This window comes from Oryzias latipes, chromosome 24 (genome assembly GCF_002234675.1).
Source record: "Oryzias latipes chromosome 24, ASM223467v1".
NCBI classification, from domain to species: Eukaryota; Metazoa; Chordata; class Actinopteri; order Beloniformes; family Adrianichthyidae; genus Oryzias; species Oryzias latipes.
Genome location: NC_019882.2, coordinates 15768103 through 15784765, shown reverse-complemented (window position 1 = coordinate 15784765; position 16663 = coordinate 15768103). Strand labels below are relative to the sequence as shown.

The 16663-nt window shown below is 38.7% G+C and overlaps 1 protein-coding gene across 6 annotated transcripts; it reads right to left on the bottom strand.

Moving 5' to 3' along the window:
• Positions 1-3515: 3515 nt before the first annotated feature.
• Positions 3516-16456, bottom strand: trdn (triadin). 6 transcript variants are annotated; one of them, XM_023953165.1, is made up of 7 exons: positions 16068-16453; positions 12331-12529; positions 10267-10308; positions 4858-4881; positions 4527-4574; positions 4232-4363; positions 3516-3699 (listed from the first exon to the last, which is right to left on the bottom strand). In XM_023953165.1, exons 2-7 carry the CDS (start codon positions 12515-12517, stop codon positions 3677-3679), a joined length of 456 nt encoding a protein of 151 aa, XP_023808933.1. In that variant the 5' UTR covers positions 12518-12529; positions 16068-16453; the 3' UTR covers positions 3516-3676. The 6 variants fall into 6 exon arrangements, with proteins under 6 accessions (XP_023808933.1, XP_023808932.1, XP_023808936.1 ...); XM_023953164.1 differs by having other exon boundaries at positions 4202-4363; positions 16068-16452; XM_023953168.1 differs by lacking the exon at positions 4858-4881 and having other exon boundaries at positions 16068-16456.
• Between the last annotated feature and the right edge of the window lie 207 nt (positions 16457-16663).

The window sequence follows — 16663 nt, the reverse complement described above, 5'->3', positions numbered from 1 at the left end:
CGGGACACCATTGCTCTGGAACAGGCTAGAAGCCGTTTATTTCTTTGCGTGTAATGCGGAGTGTGGGCGTGTATGATGGCGACCGCGCGTGCTGTGTGTGTGTGTAAGGAGAGGAAAGGGGGTGTGAGCGCGGAGCGGGAGAGTGTCGGAGAACCGTAATTTAAAAATAATGTGTCTCCCCCAAAAGTTTTGGAGTCTTTCTTAACCCATTCTGTGCAGAATCCGCCTTCGGCCCTGGAGAAAATCTCCCACTGTGGGAAAAAGAGAAGTTGTCGCGCAGGAAATGTTCAACACTTGGATCAAAGTGTTAGTACAGCACGTCTGCAAACACTTCCTCATTCAAAACTCAGAAAGAGCACATAAGACGGCCGAGCAGCCCTCCTTTTTACTCCCCCGTGCATCCCCTCAGGAGCGCCCGTCGCTGCGTGGCCTCCATGACAACCGCAGTCACACGAAAGTCCAAAAGAGGTCCGCGGAAGGCGGAAATGCTGCTACGTAGTCCTCACAACGTCTACGTTTGATAGTTTTAGCATTGTATAGTGTAAATGCAAAAATCGGATACGGGTCACTTTTAAAAGATGATGTAAGCGGGTCATCAAAAAATTCGGATATAGTCAGAAAATCGGATATGGGCATCAAGACCTGCCATGGGTGGGGAAAATGTAGACAAATGACAGAGTGGTGGTGTGTAGGATGACTTTGGTGGTGAGGAAGCTGAGCAGGTGAGTTTCTTCCAGATGATCAGGGAGACTGGGAGGAAGGAACTTGGAGTGACATATGGCAGAAAGGAACACAGATAAGGAGACTTGGTGACGGAATGAAGAAGTTCAAGAGTTGGTTAAAAGGAACAGAAAGCTAATAAAAAGTGAGTGGATAGAAGAATGTGAAAGAGTGAATGAATAAGGAAATGTCGGGGAGCACAAAGAAGAAATTGTGGCTGTTTTGGAGCAGGAGGCAAAGATGAAGCGATGAAGATGTTGTGTTTAGGAGAAGTGGTGAAAGAGTATGACTGGACTGTTGAAGAGTGAGAGGAATAGAGGAATAGAGGAGTATTGTGGTGGCCATTTTTCGATTGAGGCAGAGGATTGGCCATGCCAACTCCAAAAGGGAGGAGCTGAAAGGCAAAGAGGAAGACGAATCCATAATCTTACATGTTTAAAATGTGATTTTTGTCATGGTAGGTTCACTGTTTATTGCATTTAATTAAACATTTTCTTTGTATTATTTGTACTCAAACATCATTGTAAAGAAACACTTTTAATGGGTCGCTTTCACATGACTTTATAGTATTGCACTTGAATAAAAGTGGCACAAGTGTTTTTTAACTTGTTTATTACTGTAAAATTGAAACCAGAAACATTTGTTGTGATTTATTGTTTTCTTTTTAATGTTTATCGGTAGCCTGTGTGTGTTACAAATTCATTGTGTCCTTCTTCTTCTGGTCCAGTCCTGAAACACATCCACCCTCAGGGTTGGTGTAGCCAGGTTGTGTAAATAAATTAAGGCAACAAATTATGTTTAAAAGCTTCTCCCTCAGGCCAAGAAAAACGGGATCCATTATTCATAGCTTTTACTGCCCGGAATGAGAGAGCAAGTATTTGTGAGTCAGTATTTTTGGTCAATTACTCAAACATTACCCACCTTGCGTTACCCCCCCCCCCCCCCCCCTTACTCCATTAAATTATCTTGCTGATGAAATTGACAACCATTTTTTCTTTGATACCAGCAGCAAGACCACAGTGGTCACTGTTGAACCTGCTCCCCATGCTGAAATAACTGGGGAGACTCTCAGGACACCTTCATCACTCACTGTCTACACTCACCGGCCACTTTGTTAGGACCACCTTGCTAGTCCTGGGTTGGATCCCCTTTGGCATAGATTAAACTAGGTACTAGAAATATTCCTCAGAGAATTTGGTCCATATTGACATGACAGCAACACACTGTTGCTGCAGATTTGTTGGGTAGGCTGTGGTGTTGGAACCATGCTCCGTTGATACTAAGGGGCTCACCACCACCAGCCTGAACCATTGAGGCAAGGAAGGATGGATCCATGCTTTTATGTTATTAATGCAAAATGATGCCAGAAGAAACAGAGACTCATTAGACCAGACAGCGTTTTTCCAATCTTCTATTGTCCAGTTTTGGTGAGTTTGTGTTAATTGTAGCCTCAGTTTCCTGTTCTTCGCTGACAGGAGTGACACCCGGTGTGGTCTTCTGCTGCTGCTGTGGCCCATCTGCCTCAAGGTTGGATGTTCTGTAGACCTCAGTTGTAACCAGTGGTTATTTGAGTTACTGATGCCTTTCTATCAGCTGAAACCAGTCTGGTCATTTTTCCCTTCATCTCTGGTATCAACAATTTCTGCCCACTGAACCGCCGCTCACTGGATATTTTCTCTTTTTTTTAACCATTCTCTGTAAACCCTAGATGGTTGAGGGTGAAAATCCCAGTAGATCAGCAGTTTCTGAAATTCTCAGACCAGCCCGTCTGGCAGTCTGGTGAGTGTATGTTGTCTAATTTTGAAACTAAGACGGATATTTCTCATTGCAAAAACAGGCCTCTTCTAAATAAGCAAACATTTTAACCCCATTGGTAGATTTTCTTTAAATTGGCAAAAATAAAAATCTGTCAATGTGATAAGAAAATAGTCTTACCAAGAATTCTTCTTATATTAAGGAAAAATTCTAGTCACTATGACATGTTTTCTCTAACTAAGATTATTTTGCTATTAAAAAGCTTTCTTAAAAAAATATTTTTATCTTGGAAGACAGAAAATAAGACCCATTTTCTTGAAACAAGGTTCTTCTTACTTTTTTAAGTTTCAGTTTTTGGTGTCAAGAAAATCCAAAAGATCTAACCACACATGGTAGTCCATAGAAAGTGACCCATTGTGGTTGTGTTTTCTTTGTACCATATGTTACTTATATTGAATGTTATACATTAATAGGAAAAGAACCTGCATGTATCGAATCTGTTTCTATTAGATGCTGTTTTGGTAGAAATTCTGAACCCCTGATGTCAGAGAATCTTGAACTACACAGACAAAAAGATCCTATCTGGTTCCTGTTCACTGGATCAGCTGATTGCTTTCAGTTACAGGTTTCCTTTGTTATTCTTTTGACGTTTATTGATGCAAATGTGCATCATCCCACTTCCGCTGCAAACTTACCTTAATTTAACATCTCCTTTGGAAGCTTGAAACAAAGTCAGGCGTGGAGGGGTTAAATCAAAAACTCTTTCTCAAGGTAACTGAACTTTGAGTTATTTAAGTTTAGTTATGTTTGAACTCACATATTCACCTGGTTAAGTCAGCAATTTAGTTGCATTTTGTTCACCTGCTCCCATTCTTTACAACTTCAAATGCTGAATATGAAATGCATTGATGTGTAGATACTACATTTTCAAGATGAAACTCAAAAAAGGTACAAACAGAAATGTGCAGTTCTCATAATAATATATGTGACCAGAATATTTTAGGGTGTTTTTTACCCTTTTTTCAAGAATAAAACATCAATAAAGTTATCAATATGGTAGATTTTATTGGTCAAATTACAGTTTGAGAGAAAAAAAGAAAGTTAGTACATAGTGTTAGCGTGATAATATTAACAATAACAGCTTCCTCTCACTGCCTCTTATCCTTCTCTTTTTTAGACGCTCTTTCAACGCAGTCCTTCTTCAGAGCTCCTCTGAGTGCATGGCTGAAAAAAAAACCCACAAAGGTTTTAGTCCAATTGCTCCAGAATTCAGTACATTTCAGCTGTAGAAGACTGACATCCAAATCATTGACGGTTGCAGTTTATAACGGAAAATTACTTTTACTTCTCCATCTTTCTGCAGTTTATTCTTAACTTCTGCTAATTTCAGGCTCCTTCTTTGAGGTAAACGCCTTTTTTGCCCATTGCCCATCAGAATGAGTGTAGCTTTTTAATCTAGATTCACATAAATGCCATTTTTGACCAAAATCGACCAACATTTTTAGTTGAATGTATTTATTAAAGCTAAAATCACTTTTAAATACACTCTAATCCTTTATTCAGAAAGTGCTAAATTCTTCAACAACCAATACACATCTAAGAAATCTCAAATTAAAATGATAATAAAAGTATCCAGCGGGTGAAGCTTTGTATTTAGCAGGCGAGTTTTGAAAAACAATCATATTTTTATGTAGGACATTTTGATTGGTGTGGGAAACTTTCTTACATGTGAAGGTTTCAGTGAGCTGATGAATACCTTCCTCTTCTTCATCAGGAGCGACCAAACTGATTACAAACGTCCACATCATGTCCAGCCAGTCATTTCCCTCGTGAGCCGTAGTGTCACCATGAATTTCAGCCGATCTTGATTTTACAACTCGAGCCCCACCTGAAGAAAAGAGTACAGATGCTGAGGGGCACCACACCTAATCTGTGACTTTCTTCTGCACAGACACTGTGATTAGGTCTTTCAAGTTGATTTATGCAAGAAGAAACAGAAAAAGCTTCATTAGTTCCAGGTTTGATCCATAAAGGCTGTGTGGTCCACTTACCTCTAGACCTTATAGCTTTTCTGGCAATGGCAGAAGGAGGTGGGAGACCTTAACAGGAGAGACAGGTTAACAAAAGGAGCATCATATGAAGCAGATCACAAGAAAAATCAGGGGAACAATAATAAAACATGCATTACAGCTAAAACAAGCTCACAGTTCAGAGCTTTGCCTCTATGGAGCCACAGGTATGCTAAAAGGAATGCATCAAACTGACTTTTTAAAGACTTCTTTTTGTTTTTTTTATTTGTCACGGTGCAAACATGCTTGGTGAGAACACAGCAACATAAACCCAGGAGGAAAGTGTCAGGCAGATGTTCGTGCTCTCTATTACCTGCTCTTCCATGTCTGACATTGTCTGTGTAAGAATATGACACTGTCAGTTACCAACTTCTTCCAAAATTTATTTGAGATAGTTAACCAATACATGTGCAAAAAAAACACGTTAGAGATGTTTCTATTAGGGCACCCATGAAAAACGTTTAAGCAGAGGTTATTTCAGTCATAAACAAGTACGTCTGAGGAAAAAAACGTACACTTACCCATTAATAAAACACAAAATTATGTAAATATTTAACAGAATGCAAAAAAAGGCTTTGGACAGGGATTTCCAGCCTTTAACACTTTGCCATTTGGGTTGATTTCTCACTGACCACAACCCAATAGGAGCCACAGAGTCTCACTTCACCCTTTAGAAAAATGAAACACTGCTGTGCATATTTGTCAATGTTACTATTATGATCAATATAAATGGACATTTTTGGCCTACATAAAATATAAAGAGAAATTAGCCTTTTTTTTTCTAAATACAACTTTTTAGAGTGGTTTACATGACTTCCTTTCAAAATAAAAGCCAATCTGTACCATGTGCAGCAAATGTGGTAGTAGAGTGTGTAATGTCTGCAACTGTAAAAAAACAAAAAAAAGATAAAATATTTGTATTTAATGTTACCATTTTTGGTGCATCCAAGCCATACAATCATAAATTTAACCAACTAAAAGTAAATCAGAGCTAATTAAGTAACCCTTTCCGTATTTTTCAGACCATATGGAGCATTTAAAATCGACGGAGCCCGTGTCCTGACATTAACCCTTGTGCTATCCCAGGCACTTTAACATTGGGAGTTGGGTCATCTAGACCCAATAGACAGTGCGTTGAACCTTTTTTCTTCAATGATTTGTGAACCTCACTGGTATCCATGGATTCCATGAAATCTATCCACCTTTATCCACCTTTGTCATGGTAGGGAGAACACGTCAATGTAAGGGTGGGGTCACCTAGGGTTGCGCAAGGGTTAAAAACCTAAAATGCATCTCGTTCCCACAAATTAATATCTCGTTCCCACAAGATAATATTCCGTTCCCTCGAAATACTAGATGCAATTTGACCAGCCAATCATTGGTCTTGTTGTTATACTTCAGTTACAGGAACACTATGATTGGTCGAAATGCATCTTGGGTATGCGTGATGCATGACGGGACATTGCTCACATCTTGCAGACACTTAGCTAAGAGCTAAGTCCGGTAGGCAAAGCAGCCAGCCTGATCTTATGATATTTTTCTAATTTTCAACGAGACAATAATAGATTAATCATTCTGGCTTTTATTTTTACCCCTTTTGAATGCTTACAGAGAAACGGAAGTAGCGGCAGAAAGCTGATTTTGCAGCAAGATGGACGGAGAGCGTACCACCAGGACGTGAATGAACATGATTACCGATGCTTTTGTGCTTTTTAAAATAACAACCAAAAGAGTTCCGCGATGGAGCTAGGAGCTATGTCCGGTGAATCGTATGGCAAAGCAGCCTAGGTATCATAAATTTTATGATTTTTATCTTGTATTCATTGAGACAATAAGAAAATTGATCATTCTTGTTTTTCTTTTTCCTTTCTTGAACGAATGTGGGTCAAAGAGACACGGACGTTACCGCTGAAAGCGGCTTTTACGGCCGGATGGACTAGAGCATATCGGTGTTTATGAATGACTAATGACGTGAATAATTGTTTCATTCGCCAACTTAATTTCGAGGCAAATACTACTTGCCTCAAAATATTATCGGAATATTATCTTGTGGGAACGACATATTAATTTGTGAGAACAAGATATTAATCTGTGGGAACGAGATATAGTCTAGTTTTTTAATGTCAGGTCACGGGCTCCGTAAAAATCCTTGAATTTGTTCAAAAATAGTTAAATCAGCTTTACAATCCAGTGAGCTTTCCTGTATGTGTGAGTTCTGGTTGTGCTTACTGGCCTTAAATTGATTTTCTGTGGCACACATTGCTCAAATATCTGTCAAAGTGTTTTATTGTGACTTCAGTAAATTACAAAGCTGCACCGCTAGATGGATTGTTGAAGCATCATGGCTACAGTAGTGAGGAGCCTTGTGGAGCAATACGTACTGTTTGTGAATAAAGCTTAGCTAATCAAACTATTATGTTTCGCTGGATTTGCCTTCAAAAATAATGTTAATTTTAAAAAGTATATGAATTTTATATTTTCATTCAACTAGAGAGCCATAATGGAGGAGATAAAGAGCCTCACATGGGTCTGGATCCTCAGGTTACAGACCCCTGGGTTAGGACTTTGCAAAGGTTAGTTTGTCACTAAATAAAAAGGCGAATTGAGTATTAGTTAGTCCTATGATAGACCAGATTTCCCTTTGACACATTCTTCTGAAATGTGAGAAAACTGTTTAGTTGTGTCATTAAAAGTTAATCGTTTCTGACACTCTGCCTCTACAAATTTCTTTTTCAATTTAATTTGATCAAATTAAATTTGATCATATATTTCACATGTTAAACTTGTCAGGTTTGTAAAAAAAATACATGTATTTACAGAATTAAAAATGTGTTTTCAGTGAGTAAGGCAGCACGAGCACAGAATTTCATCAACAGAAGCTCACTGTTCCTTTTAAATAGAGTTGTATTTATTTATGTAGAATTGCTGGGTTTTCTTTTTCAATAACCTAACATCGAACTCATACGCACATTTGTATGCAACAGTGCGAAGGAAACCAAACAATGGCATCTTTCTGCTGTTGGAAAGCACAAAGCTGGGCTTCGTTTTGCATGTGGTGTGAAAAGAAATCCGCCTAACCTGCTAACAGTGTTAAATCCAACTGATCACGCTCTGCTCCTGCAGCGAAGTGTTTTGCATTTGTTTCTCCAAGGAACGAGTAAAATGGCATATTCATCACAGCTCTGTGAGTGTTATGAGAACCATCTCCTCTAAAGTGCTAAATGCATTGTTTGGATTTTCTCTGTGGATGTCTTTAATTTTCCTTTTGCCAGATGGAGGGCCCTTTTTGCCTGTTTTTCTCCCCGTGCGGAGGAGTTGCATAGGCTAATGGAGCCTCATAAACATCTGATTAATGCACTGACATTTCTTTGATTGGCACTCCACACACACTGCCAGAGAAACCAGGAATAAAAGACCAGCATTTCACTTGGTAATTGTCTGACTTCCATTATTTCTTGTTGCTATGTCATTCACTGCTCTGCTCCTGCTTTTTTTTTTGACACCAAATTAGTTTTCTAAAAACTGTTGTGTTCAACTCTCTTTAAGTGTCAGAAATCTTTTAAGCCTGATTTATTTTTGTCTTTGGGGTTTTTATGTCAGCTTTACTTTCTTTTCAGATCAATAGGTGACTATAAAGGCTAGAGAAGCAAAAATAACAACACAAATGTTGCTGTGCTGTAAAAATACAAAGTTTTAGGACTCCAAAATAACAGCGCTACTTCGGAAATGGATGAGAAAAGATATATACCGTCCCTGGCTGTCTGTCTGGAAATGTGAGCACCTTTTGAAATTCCAAAATGGATGTGTGGAATAGAAAATAAACACTGGATTACTAGTATTTGTTATTACTGCTGCACTTTCTAGTTTAATTTTGAAGGAAGCCATTTGTAAAGAAAAAACTGATTTACAATGGAAGAAATCAACATTTTGGCAGCTACTTTGTCGTGGATTTTTGCAGCTATCCCACTATTTGTTTCAGCTCTGCTGCTTAAATCTCAGAAACACTGTATTTTTCTATGCAGTGTGTCTACCCATGAATATTTATGTATTTATTCTCCTTCTGCATCGCTATTGTTTCCACATACACTTGGGTTGTTTAGTGAGAACCTGCTGTTGGCTCAAATGCAATAGATTTGTGTCCTCCTAACATGTTTTATTCAGTCTCTTTAGCAAAAAAGGGATTTTAAAGAACAAATGTGACCCCTTGTGCCACTTCACAGACACCCACGCCTCTTCATTCAAAAAGCAAAGTGATTAAAGATTCAGCGTCACATTTTGCCACAGTCACCTTGCAAATGTTTGCACTGGAGATGGCTGAAACATGAAGGGAAACGTTTGCTTCTATTAAAAATTATTATTTAACACAGGAGAAAAGTTTCACATGTGGCACATGAGTGGCACATGTGAAGTTTCACTTTGTTTTCACTTTGTTTAGGCAAATTAGATAACTACAAAAAGAAGACAAAATTCAAAAGCGGTTCACAGATTGGATGGAGTGACGCCGCGATCCGAAGCCGCTGTTTGTCTGGGAGGAACAGCAAACCCAACAAAAGCACACATGCTGTTCCACACTTATTACAAACACACACGTTACTTTGGTAAAGAAACACAACCACAAGAATGGATGGCAATTTTTTTGGGAAGCATTTTAACCATCAGCACATCAATCAATGGCAGCAAAATACTCTTGCCAAATCATCTTGAGGAGGCGTTTCCGAATCTCTCTTTCTCTTGCCTCTTCATGTGTCATCCAGTTTATGTGGAGCAGGTTGACAAACACAGGGTTTGCACACTTGACATCACACCAGTACAGACATGCTTGACATGGGGTGTTAAATGGCTAAAGGGCAAATCAACAATGTGTTGTGTTGGCTTGTGGAGCCTGGTAATCATGCATATTATAGTCTTCTTAAGCTCTTGGACCATTAGGTACCTATTTTTTCTTCTTGAGGCTGTGGGTAAAGTGGAGACTCAACTCAAATAAATAGCTGGAATGAAAGTCAGTTCAATAAATACTTAAAATTGACATTTTTGTCAATATGGTGAAAGCAAAGCACTTGAATTTTTCATTGCAAGGAAACAGATTTGCTCAAACTGCCCTGAGAGTTTGCATTGGGAGAAAAATGTAGGGGAAGAAAAATTGGAGAACATTTTGTTCTAAGCTATGTTCACATCGCCCTCTGAAGTCAATGTAAACGTGCGTAAATGCAAATTGCTAGCTTTGGCGTTTTAAACTCACACGTTCACGCACATTGCACACGCAATGCACATTTTTAGTACCGTTTTTAGGCTTTGGGTTTAGCAAAACTGTGTAGAAAACTAAACTATTGTTGCAAAACTGTTTTTGGTGTTATTTAGGCCCCAAGACATTTGCATAATACACAATAAGTTATGCTGCAAATGTTGCAGATTTTTTTTTTTTTTGGTTTTGTTTGTTCAAGAAGTTAAGAATTTGAAATACTTCCAAATGAATAAATACATATCTTAAAAGCAGACATTAAGATTTTAGTTGAAAGTGGAAAATAAAAAAGTTCTAGCCATGTGAATGGCAGTTTTTGCATCGATCTGATGTTGATTTACCCTTTAAAAAAGCTAAATTCAAAGTGGAATATTGACCCCTTTTTGGATGGAGATCTATAAAGTGGTTCACAACATGCAGCAGTCTAGAAGCAAGCAGTGCAGTCAAGCTAAGGTTTAGTCGTTTTTTCGCCTTTTCTTTTACCAGGTGATAAACACACGGGGTCGTCACAGTATGATGTGTAGTCTTTGTGTGGGATGACAGATGATTGACAGCATGAGGATGGAGAAGATTTGGACGGGTGGAAGTTGGAAAGGGTTGAAGATAGGGGGAGATTGAGGAAAGGAGTTAAATATGGCAGTTTATTTTACACACGTGCCCAAAGGACTGTCCCCCCACTGGGGGGGGGGGGGTAATCCCAATGCATAGAGATCTGACTCAGGTGTCAATCAAATTGATGGAAAGAAAGTCTTTATTAAACTATAAAGAGAGAAACCTTGCAATGTTATTTAAGAGGATTTATAGTAAGAAGACTGAAAAGTAACTTCCACAAGCAAGCCAGGACTCTGAGTTTTAAACAGGAGTCCATTGAATGTGCTTCAAAACAGCTGCTGCAGCTTTTCTATGACATTTGAACACACATTTAAAAAGATATCTACAGTCATGTTTTCATGAGCAGAATACCACTTTGGAACAAATAGCTACCAGCAGACAATAATCTCACAAAGTTTGGAGATTTAACTTGAATTCAGTAAAAAAACAAATACTGTAGTTTCTTATAAAATGCATGCATCCATTGGATCAGCAAAATAAAAGTTGCCCCTTAACCACCTCTCCCTTCTGTGACGCTGAAAGGGGATGTTTGGTTGTGCACTGTTTAGGTGCAATCTGAGTGTCCAAAACAATTTAGCCTTCAGACATTTTGACAACGACTTGCAAGTTAAGGCAACATTTGCGTTTTGTTTTTCAGGCAGGTTTGAAAGAAAAGCCTGAAAGGCCAACCTTTTTTTTGGTTCTGTTATATTTATAGCAGGGGGGAATTTCATAAACATTATAGGTGTGTTCATTTGAAGGACAGGTGAAAGTTTCAAGCACAGCTCGGCACCAATCGTATTTTTTGGCGAATGCAAATTTGATCCAAATGGCAACACCCGTCGAGCTGAAAAAAATGGTTTCAAACCAGTGACTCATCTTATACATCCACTATCCATCTACATTTACAGATATCTAACGGAGTTTAGAAAAAAAGAAATACTTCACAACACGTTTTAAAAATTCAGCTTAATCTTGTGAAGATCTATTCTCTCTGAATACTGACTATATATTTGCTTCCTTTTGCCACTGACCACTGAAATAGGAAAATCAATCCGATTGATTTCCGAGACTTTTTTTTTATTGTTGCGGCCGATATGTGTAGTTGGTTTGATCACCGAGCCAGTAAGCATCTCCTAAAGTGTTTGAAAAGGGGACGTCTTAATCTACCTCAATCACTCACGCACAGCTTCAAGCTCAAAGGAGTGCATTTTCATTTATCTCACAGCACTGAGGCCGTTTAAGTATGATCACAGTAAAAACAAATGGGATCGCTTCAGACAATTAAGCTGTGAAGCAGAGATAACAAAAAAATGTGCAGAAACTGAGCTGCAGGAGCAACACATATGAAACCATGTAAACCAGGTTATTACATCATATTACTTTCAACTCTTTGATTTAATCAACCAGTTTGACTCCATTAGCTGTGTGCACCCTAACAAAATGAGACTCCTTTCAATCTGTTCTGCCAGGGTGAGCCAAACCATTGGGACAAAAAGGAGGGGGTATACGTACACAGCTTCTGAAGATGAAGTTTTAAATGGTTAAAAAAGAGGAGGGCAATGTGTTGATTTTCAAAGCATCTGCTGAGAGGGAAACACACTTTGTGTCACTTTAGATGGACTAAAGCGCCACAAATGTTAGGTGTTTGTTTTTGTGGTTGACAAAAAAAAAGTATGTGTTTCTGTATCTTGATGCATGGATGCTGTTGAAAAGGATGATAATTGTGATGCCCACTTTTGAAGTCTGCTTCAAAAATGTCCCGGGTTTGGATGAAAAATGGAGTCACAAGTGAAAGATGGGTGATGCACAGCGAGATGGGACGTCTCGAGAAAAATATATCAAATTTTTATGGGATTATTATTTATAGGATTATTTCTAGGGGAAATTACATGTGAGAAAAATCAAAATTAAAATGAAATAATATACTATTAGGAGTAATTTCCAAACACTTACCGGTTAGAGTCTTGTAATCAAGCAGATCGAACAAAACAACGGCTACTGCTGACCACGTGATGATCAGGGCCACAATCAGCAGCCAGGCCATGGGGTTGCTGAAGGTTAACATGATGTCATCCAAAAACGTCCTCTGACTTGACTTTGATGGAGAGGCTGCCTCCCCGCTGCTGCTCTGATGGCTCATGGAAGGACGGAGCTTGAAGACGAGTAGAAAAAGAAGAGATTTTAATTAATGCTCCACAGTTCTGGAGATGCTGGGTGGCTACACCCACACAGAAGTTCAAGTTATGAACATCATTTGGAGGACTTACTGTTTCCCACAAACTGTGTGATCTTCAGAAATGAGTTACATTGTGTTTTTTGCAGCACAAACTTGTGAAAACCTTGCACAGTAGAACTGCCTTAACTGCGTTTTAGATGATTAATATGACAAGAGAAAGAGCAAAATGTTTTAAGTTCTTGTGAGTTTTGACTCCAGTTTGAGCTTATTGCAGGAAGAGACGAGTGTTTTTGACAGATCTTAGGAGGCTACCATAAACAGAAGATATTTCTAGAAATCATACAAACTCCAGACTCCAGAGTGTCGGCCGCCTTTATGTTTTCATTCGAAGAGCTAGTTGAAAGTAAATGTCAAAACATTTGTATCTTGACAAGAGGAATTCAAAACGGAGCCAAATGTGTTCAATTCGGTCTCTATCAACATAAATACAAGCAATATGATTAATGCCCAAAACAAGCTGTTTATTTACGCAGATACTGGTGACTCATAAGCGCACTCTCTGTTTAGCTATGCAGGAGTGAGGAGGAGAGATGTGAGCAAGTGAGAGGGTTGGAGGGAATTGTGGGAGGAAAAAAAAAGGAGCCAAGAGATGAGAAGATTGCATTTGAGTTATGAGGCAAATTACTCCTTCCAAAGAAAGTTTTCATCATGTATGGCTGAGCGGCCCGTGCTAAAATAACGTGATTATGCGTGTGCAATAGCTTGTTTGTGCTCATTATGTGGCTCTTGATTGGATTTATTTCTGTCTCTGTTTCTCTGCCTGACTGTCACATCGCGTTTCCAACGATATGAAGTGATACTTGCTCTGACAGATCAGTGTAAGGACCATGCTGTAAAGGTTTAATTGGAGGATCCATTGTGGCGGCTTCACGTTCATCTTCTCTGCTGCTAAACAAGCAAAAATGTAAGCAGCAGCAGCACAGAACCACACACACAATCCAGCATTTCCGCCAACATGAGAACTTGATGTGTTTTGATTCCCTCGTTTATCTCAGACTGACCTTTCTGTGGCAGCTTTCGGTTAACAAACTGCAAAATCAATTTAACATAATTCCACCCTTCACTTACTCTAATGTGTATTTGTGTGTGGGTCCAGTTCGAAAAGGGTAAGCATTGATCTGCTAAACAATAGCCAGCGTGTGGGGGGTGCACGCATCCATGTGCGTCTAGTTTTTACATCCATGCGATGTAAAAACCGTCCATTGATCAAGCAGCACCTCAGCATCAGCTTCTCAGACCAACTTATTGACCAGCAGTAGCAAAAAAATCGACAATGATATGATGATATTAGACTATAGGTCAAACAGGTTTGCAGAAATAAACAGCACTCACACACATATATATATATATATATATATATATATATATATATATATATATATATATATATATATATATTTTTTTTTTTCTTTTCTTCTTGTACATCTTTGTTCTGTTCGAGTTGAAATGACCCAGCCCACCTGTTGTTAATGTTAAGAGCTGAGCCGATATTCACAAACACTCATGGACACCAACTGTTGCTGCCTCCACACCAGAGGACAGGACAGAATTAGAACGTTGTGGGAGCTGGTTTCTAACTGGTATCTGAGGGCAAATGAAAGGCGACAGCAGCCTGCTTGTAAATGAGAAGCGAAGGATGCTGTGAGGACTGCCCACCTTTCTGACAAATGGTCGTCCTATGACGTACGGATTAAACGTAGTGGGCATGAAAATAAGGATTTATTTTCCAAGGCTATAAGTAGACATCTAAGAGAGAGACACTAAGTTATTCAAATTTTACAATTCTTGAGTAAAAATACAGTCCTACTCCAATCATCTTTTGATCTATTTGAAAGCATTCCCAGTGGTCTTTAAAATATGATTATACCGCTTTTAGTCAAAAACGGAATAATTCTAGGAAATGGACTATGTCCGAATTCCCACCCTGATTCCTAACTGCCAAAAAACATTTAGTGCAGGACTACCTAGTGCCCTGGACTTTAAAAGCAATTATGACACCATGCTCACCACTTATTATGACATCACTGATTTCACAAAGTGAAAATCAAATCGATATTAACAGGTTCTGATGACAAAACTTTTGATTATTAAAAACAATACATTGAAGTACTTTTTTCTCGCATAAATTGTGGTCTAAATATGCATCGATGCACACTGGTATTTTGCAGAGACTTCTGGGAAATGTACTCCATTTTAGAATTGTAGATTTGGACAGCACTATAAAATGGCGATCACACTATACAGTGCACTTTGTAGTGAGTAGTGAAGGATTTCAGACATAGCCGTGGTTTCTGCAAAGTGGCAGATGTTCATCATAAATTTCCCTTTGATTTGTGGGAGGAGCTAATGCTGCAGAATGAGCCTGCCCCCACTTCCATCATCCAGAGAGGTGACACTCACTTTCTGGTTTACAGCCCTTCCCACTCCCAACCTAACATTACCGGTACAACAAAAACGGCGAGCATCCAGATTCCAGCTCAGATGGGGAAAACAAAGACGTACACAGATCTATTTGTCTGCAAGTGGATGCATCAGAATGGAGTGGAGCATGAAGCTTGTGGCATTTTTTCATCTACTCCTGATTCAGTACGATTTGAACAAAGAAATACTGTACTAAGAAATGCTATTTTGAGCTTAAATTGTATATATAATCACATGGAGAAAAAAAAACAACAACCAGGATTTGCTGACACTACTCTTAGGTACAGGACCAGTCAATGAACCGCCCCCCACATCACAGATCAGTGCTTGTTATTAACAACCACCCTGCATGGAAACATGACCCAACATCCTGCTGCCTTGCATGTTCTCCCACATGCAAATCGTGCAAATAGAAAACTGTCATTCGGCTATGAATAGTCCTCCTTTATGACAGGCTGGGAATGAAAAGACTAAAAAACAATTGCGAAAAAGGTTAGAAAAATTAGGGTATAAATTTCAAGGTGGGAAATTACATTCAAAATGAGTTTTTAAAGTTAGTGCCTGTTTTTTATGGTTTCATCTGTTGAACAAGTCAACCAGTCTCATCATTTAAAATGAGTAGGATGATCAGGGTATTACTGTAAATGTAATTCAGGGTTAGGGATGAAATTCAGCATAAAAGATATTCCCTGTTTTTATTTCCAAGAACTGGTGGGTGAAAGTGATGCTGAATAGTGGAAAGCAAATGCAAATGTGACATTAATAAATGCAGCTGGATGAGAAGGTGCACTTCAGAACCTCCAATCGAAGGAACAATGACACTGAGAAGCTTCACGTGAACTTTGAGGAGAAACAGTCCCTCAGCTCAAGAGATAAGCAGGATATCATCAATAGCAGCTGGCCTTCTGAAAGTATTTGAAATTAATACGATAAAAGATAACAGCACAGATGGTGAAAAAGCCCTCAGGTTTGAAATAGATCTGTATCAGCTCATAAAGTTCAGCCAAGGTTTAATAGATTTTTTTAAATGTACCTTAATCTTTGCGTTTGCTGGACGTTAAATGATAACCCTTTGGTCCTCAGAGGTTCTGGAAATGCAGAGTTACCATAGAAACAAATAATAAACTCCTTTGTTAAATCCTTTTTGGGTTCCGCTTGATTGAGAAAAGGCAAAAAGGTACTCCAGATGGATCACACAAGGTCTGGAAATACATGAGAAAATATCCACACACAGAGAGGAAAAAACAGCTTTTTAGGTTTCTTTCGGAGTTGTAATTTCAGGAACAAGAAATACCCAAAAGTTTTCAATGTTTTATCTTGAAATATCGACGAAAGAGGGAGAAGAAAGCAGGGCCGGCAGAAAGAGGTCAACTCTTTGAGTCACCCTGCCCCCTCTGACAGTCCAAAATAGAGAGGGATGAAGAGGAACAAGAGTTTGAAATGAGAGCAGCTGAGAGCGACGGAGAAGAAAACCTCATATGTAAACAACCACATTTCAAAAAAAGGTGGAAGGAAAATTTTATAAAGTTATTATAAATTAATGTTGCAATGCTGAGAAATGACAGTTGATTTTTAAATTGTGCTACCTTAAGAAACACTTAAACTTATTTATCTAAGTAAAATCAATAC

Excerpts from the sequence above, each read along its gene's own strand:
- trdn (XM_023953164.1), bottom strand. The coding sequence starts at position 12,517 with ATGAGCCATCAGAGCAGCAGCGGGGAGGCAGCCTCTCCATCAAAGTCA. Across the intron at positions 4,882-10,266 it reads CCCCGTGTGTTTATCACCTG|ACAATGTCAGACATGGAAGA; the intron begins GTAAAAGAAAAG and ends ATTCTTACACAG. Across the intron at positions 4,575-4,857 it reads TGTCAGACATGGAAGAGCAG|GTCTCCCACCTCCTTCTGCC; the intron begins GTAATAGAGAGC and ends TCTCCTGTTAAG.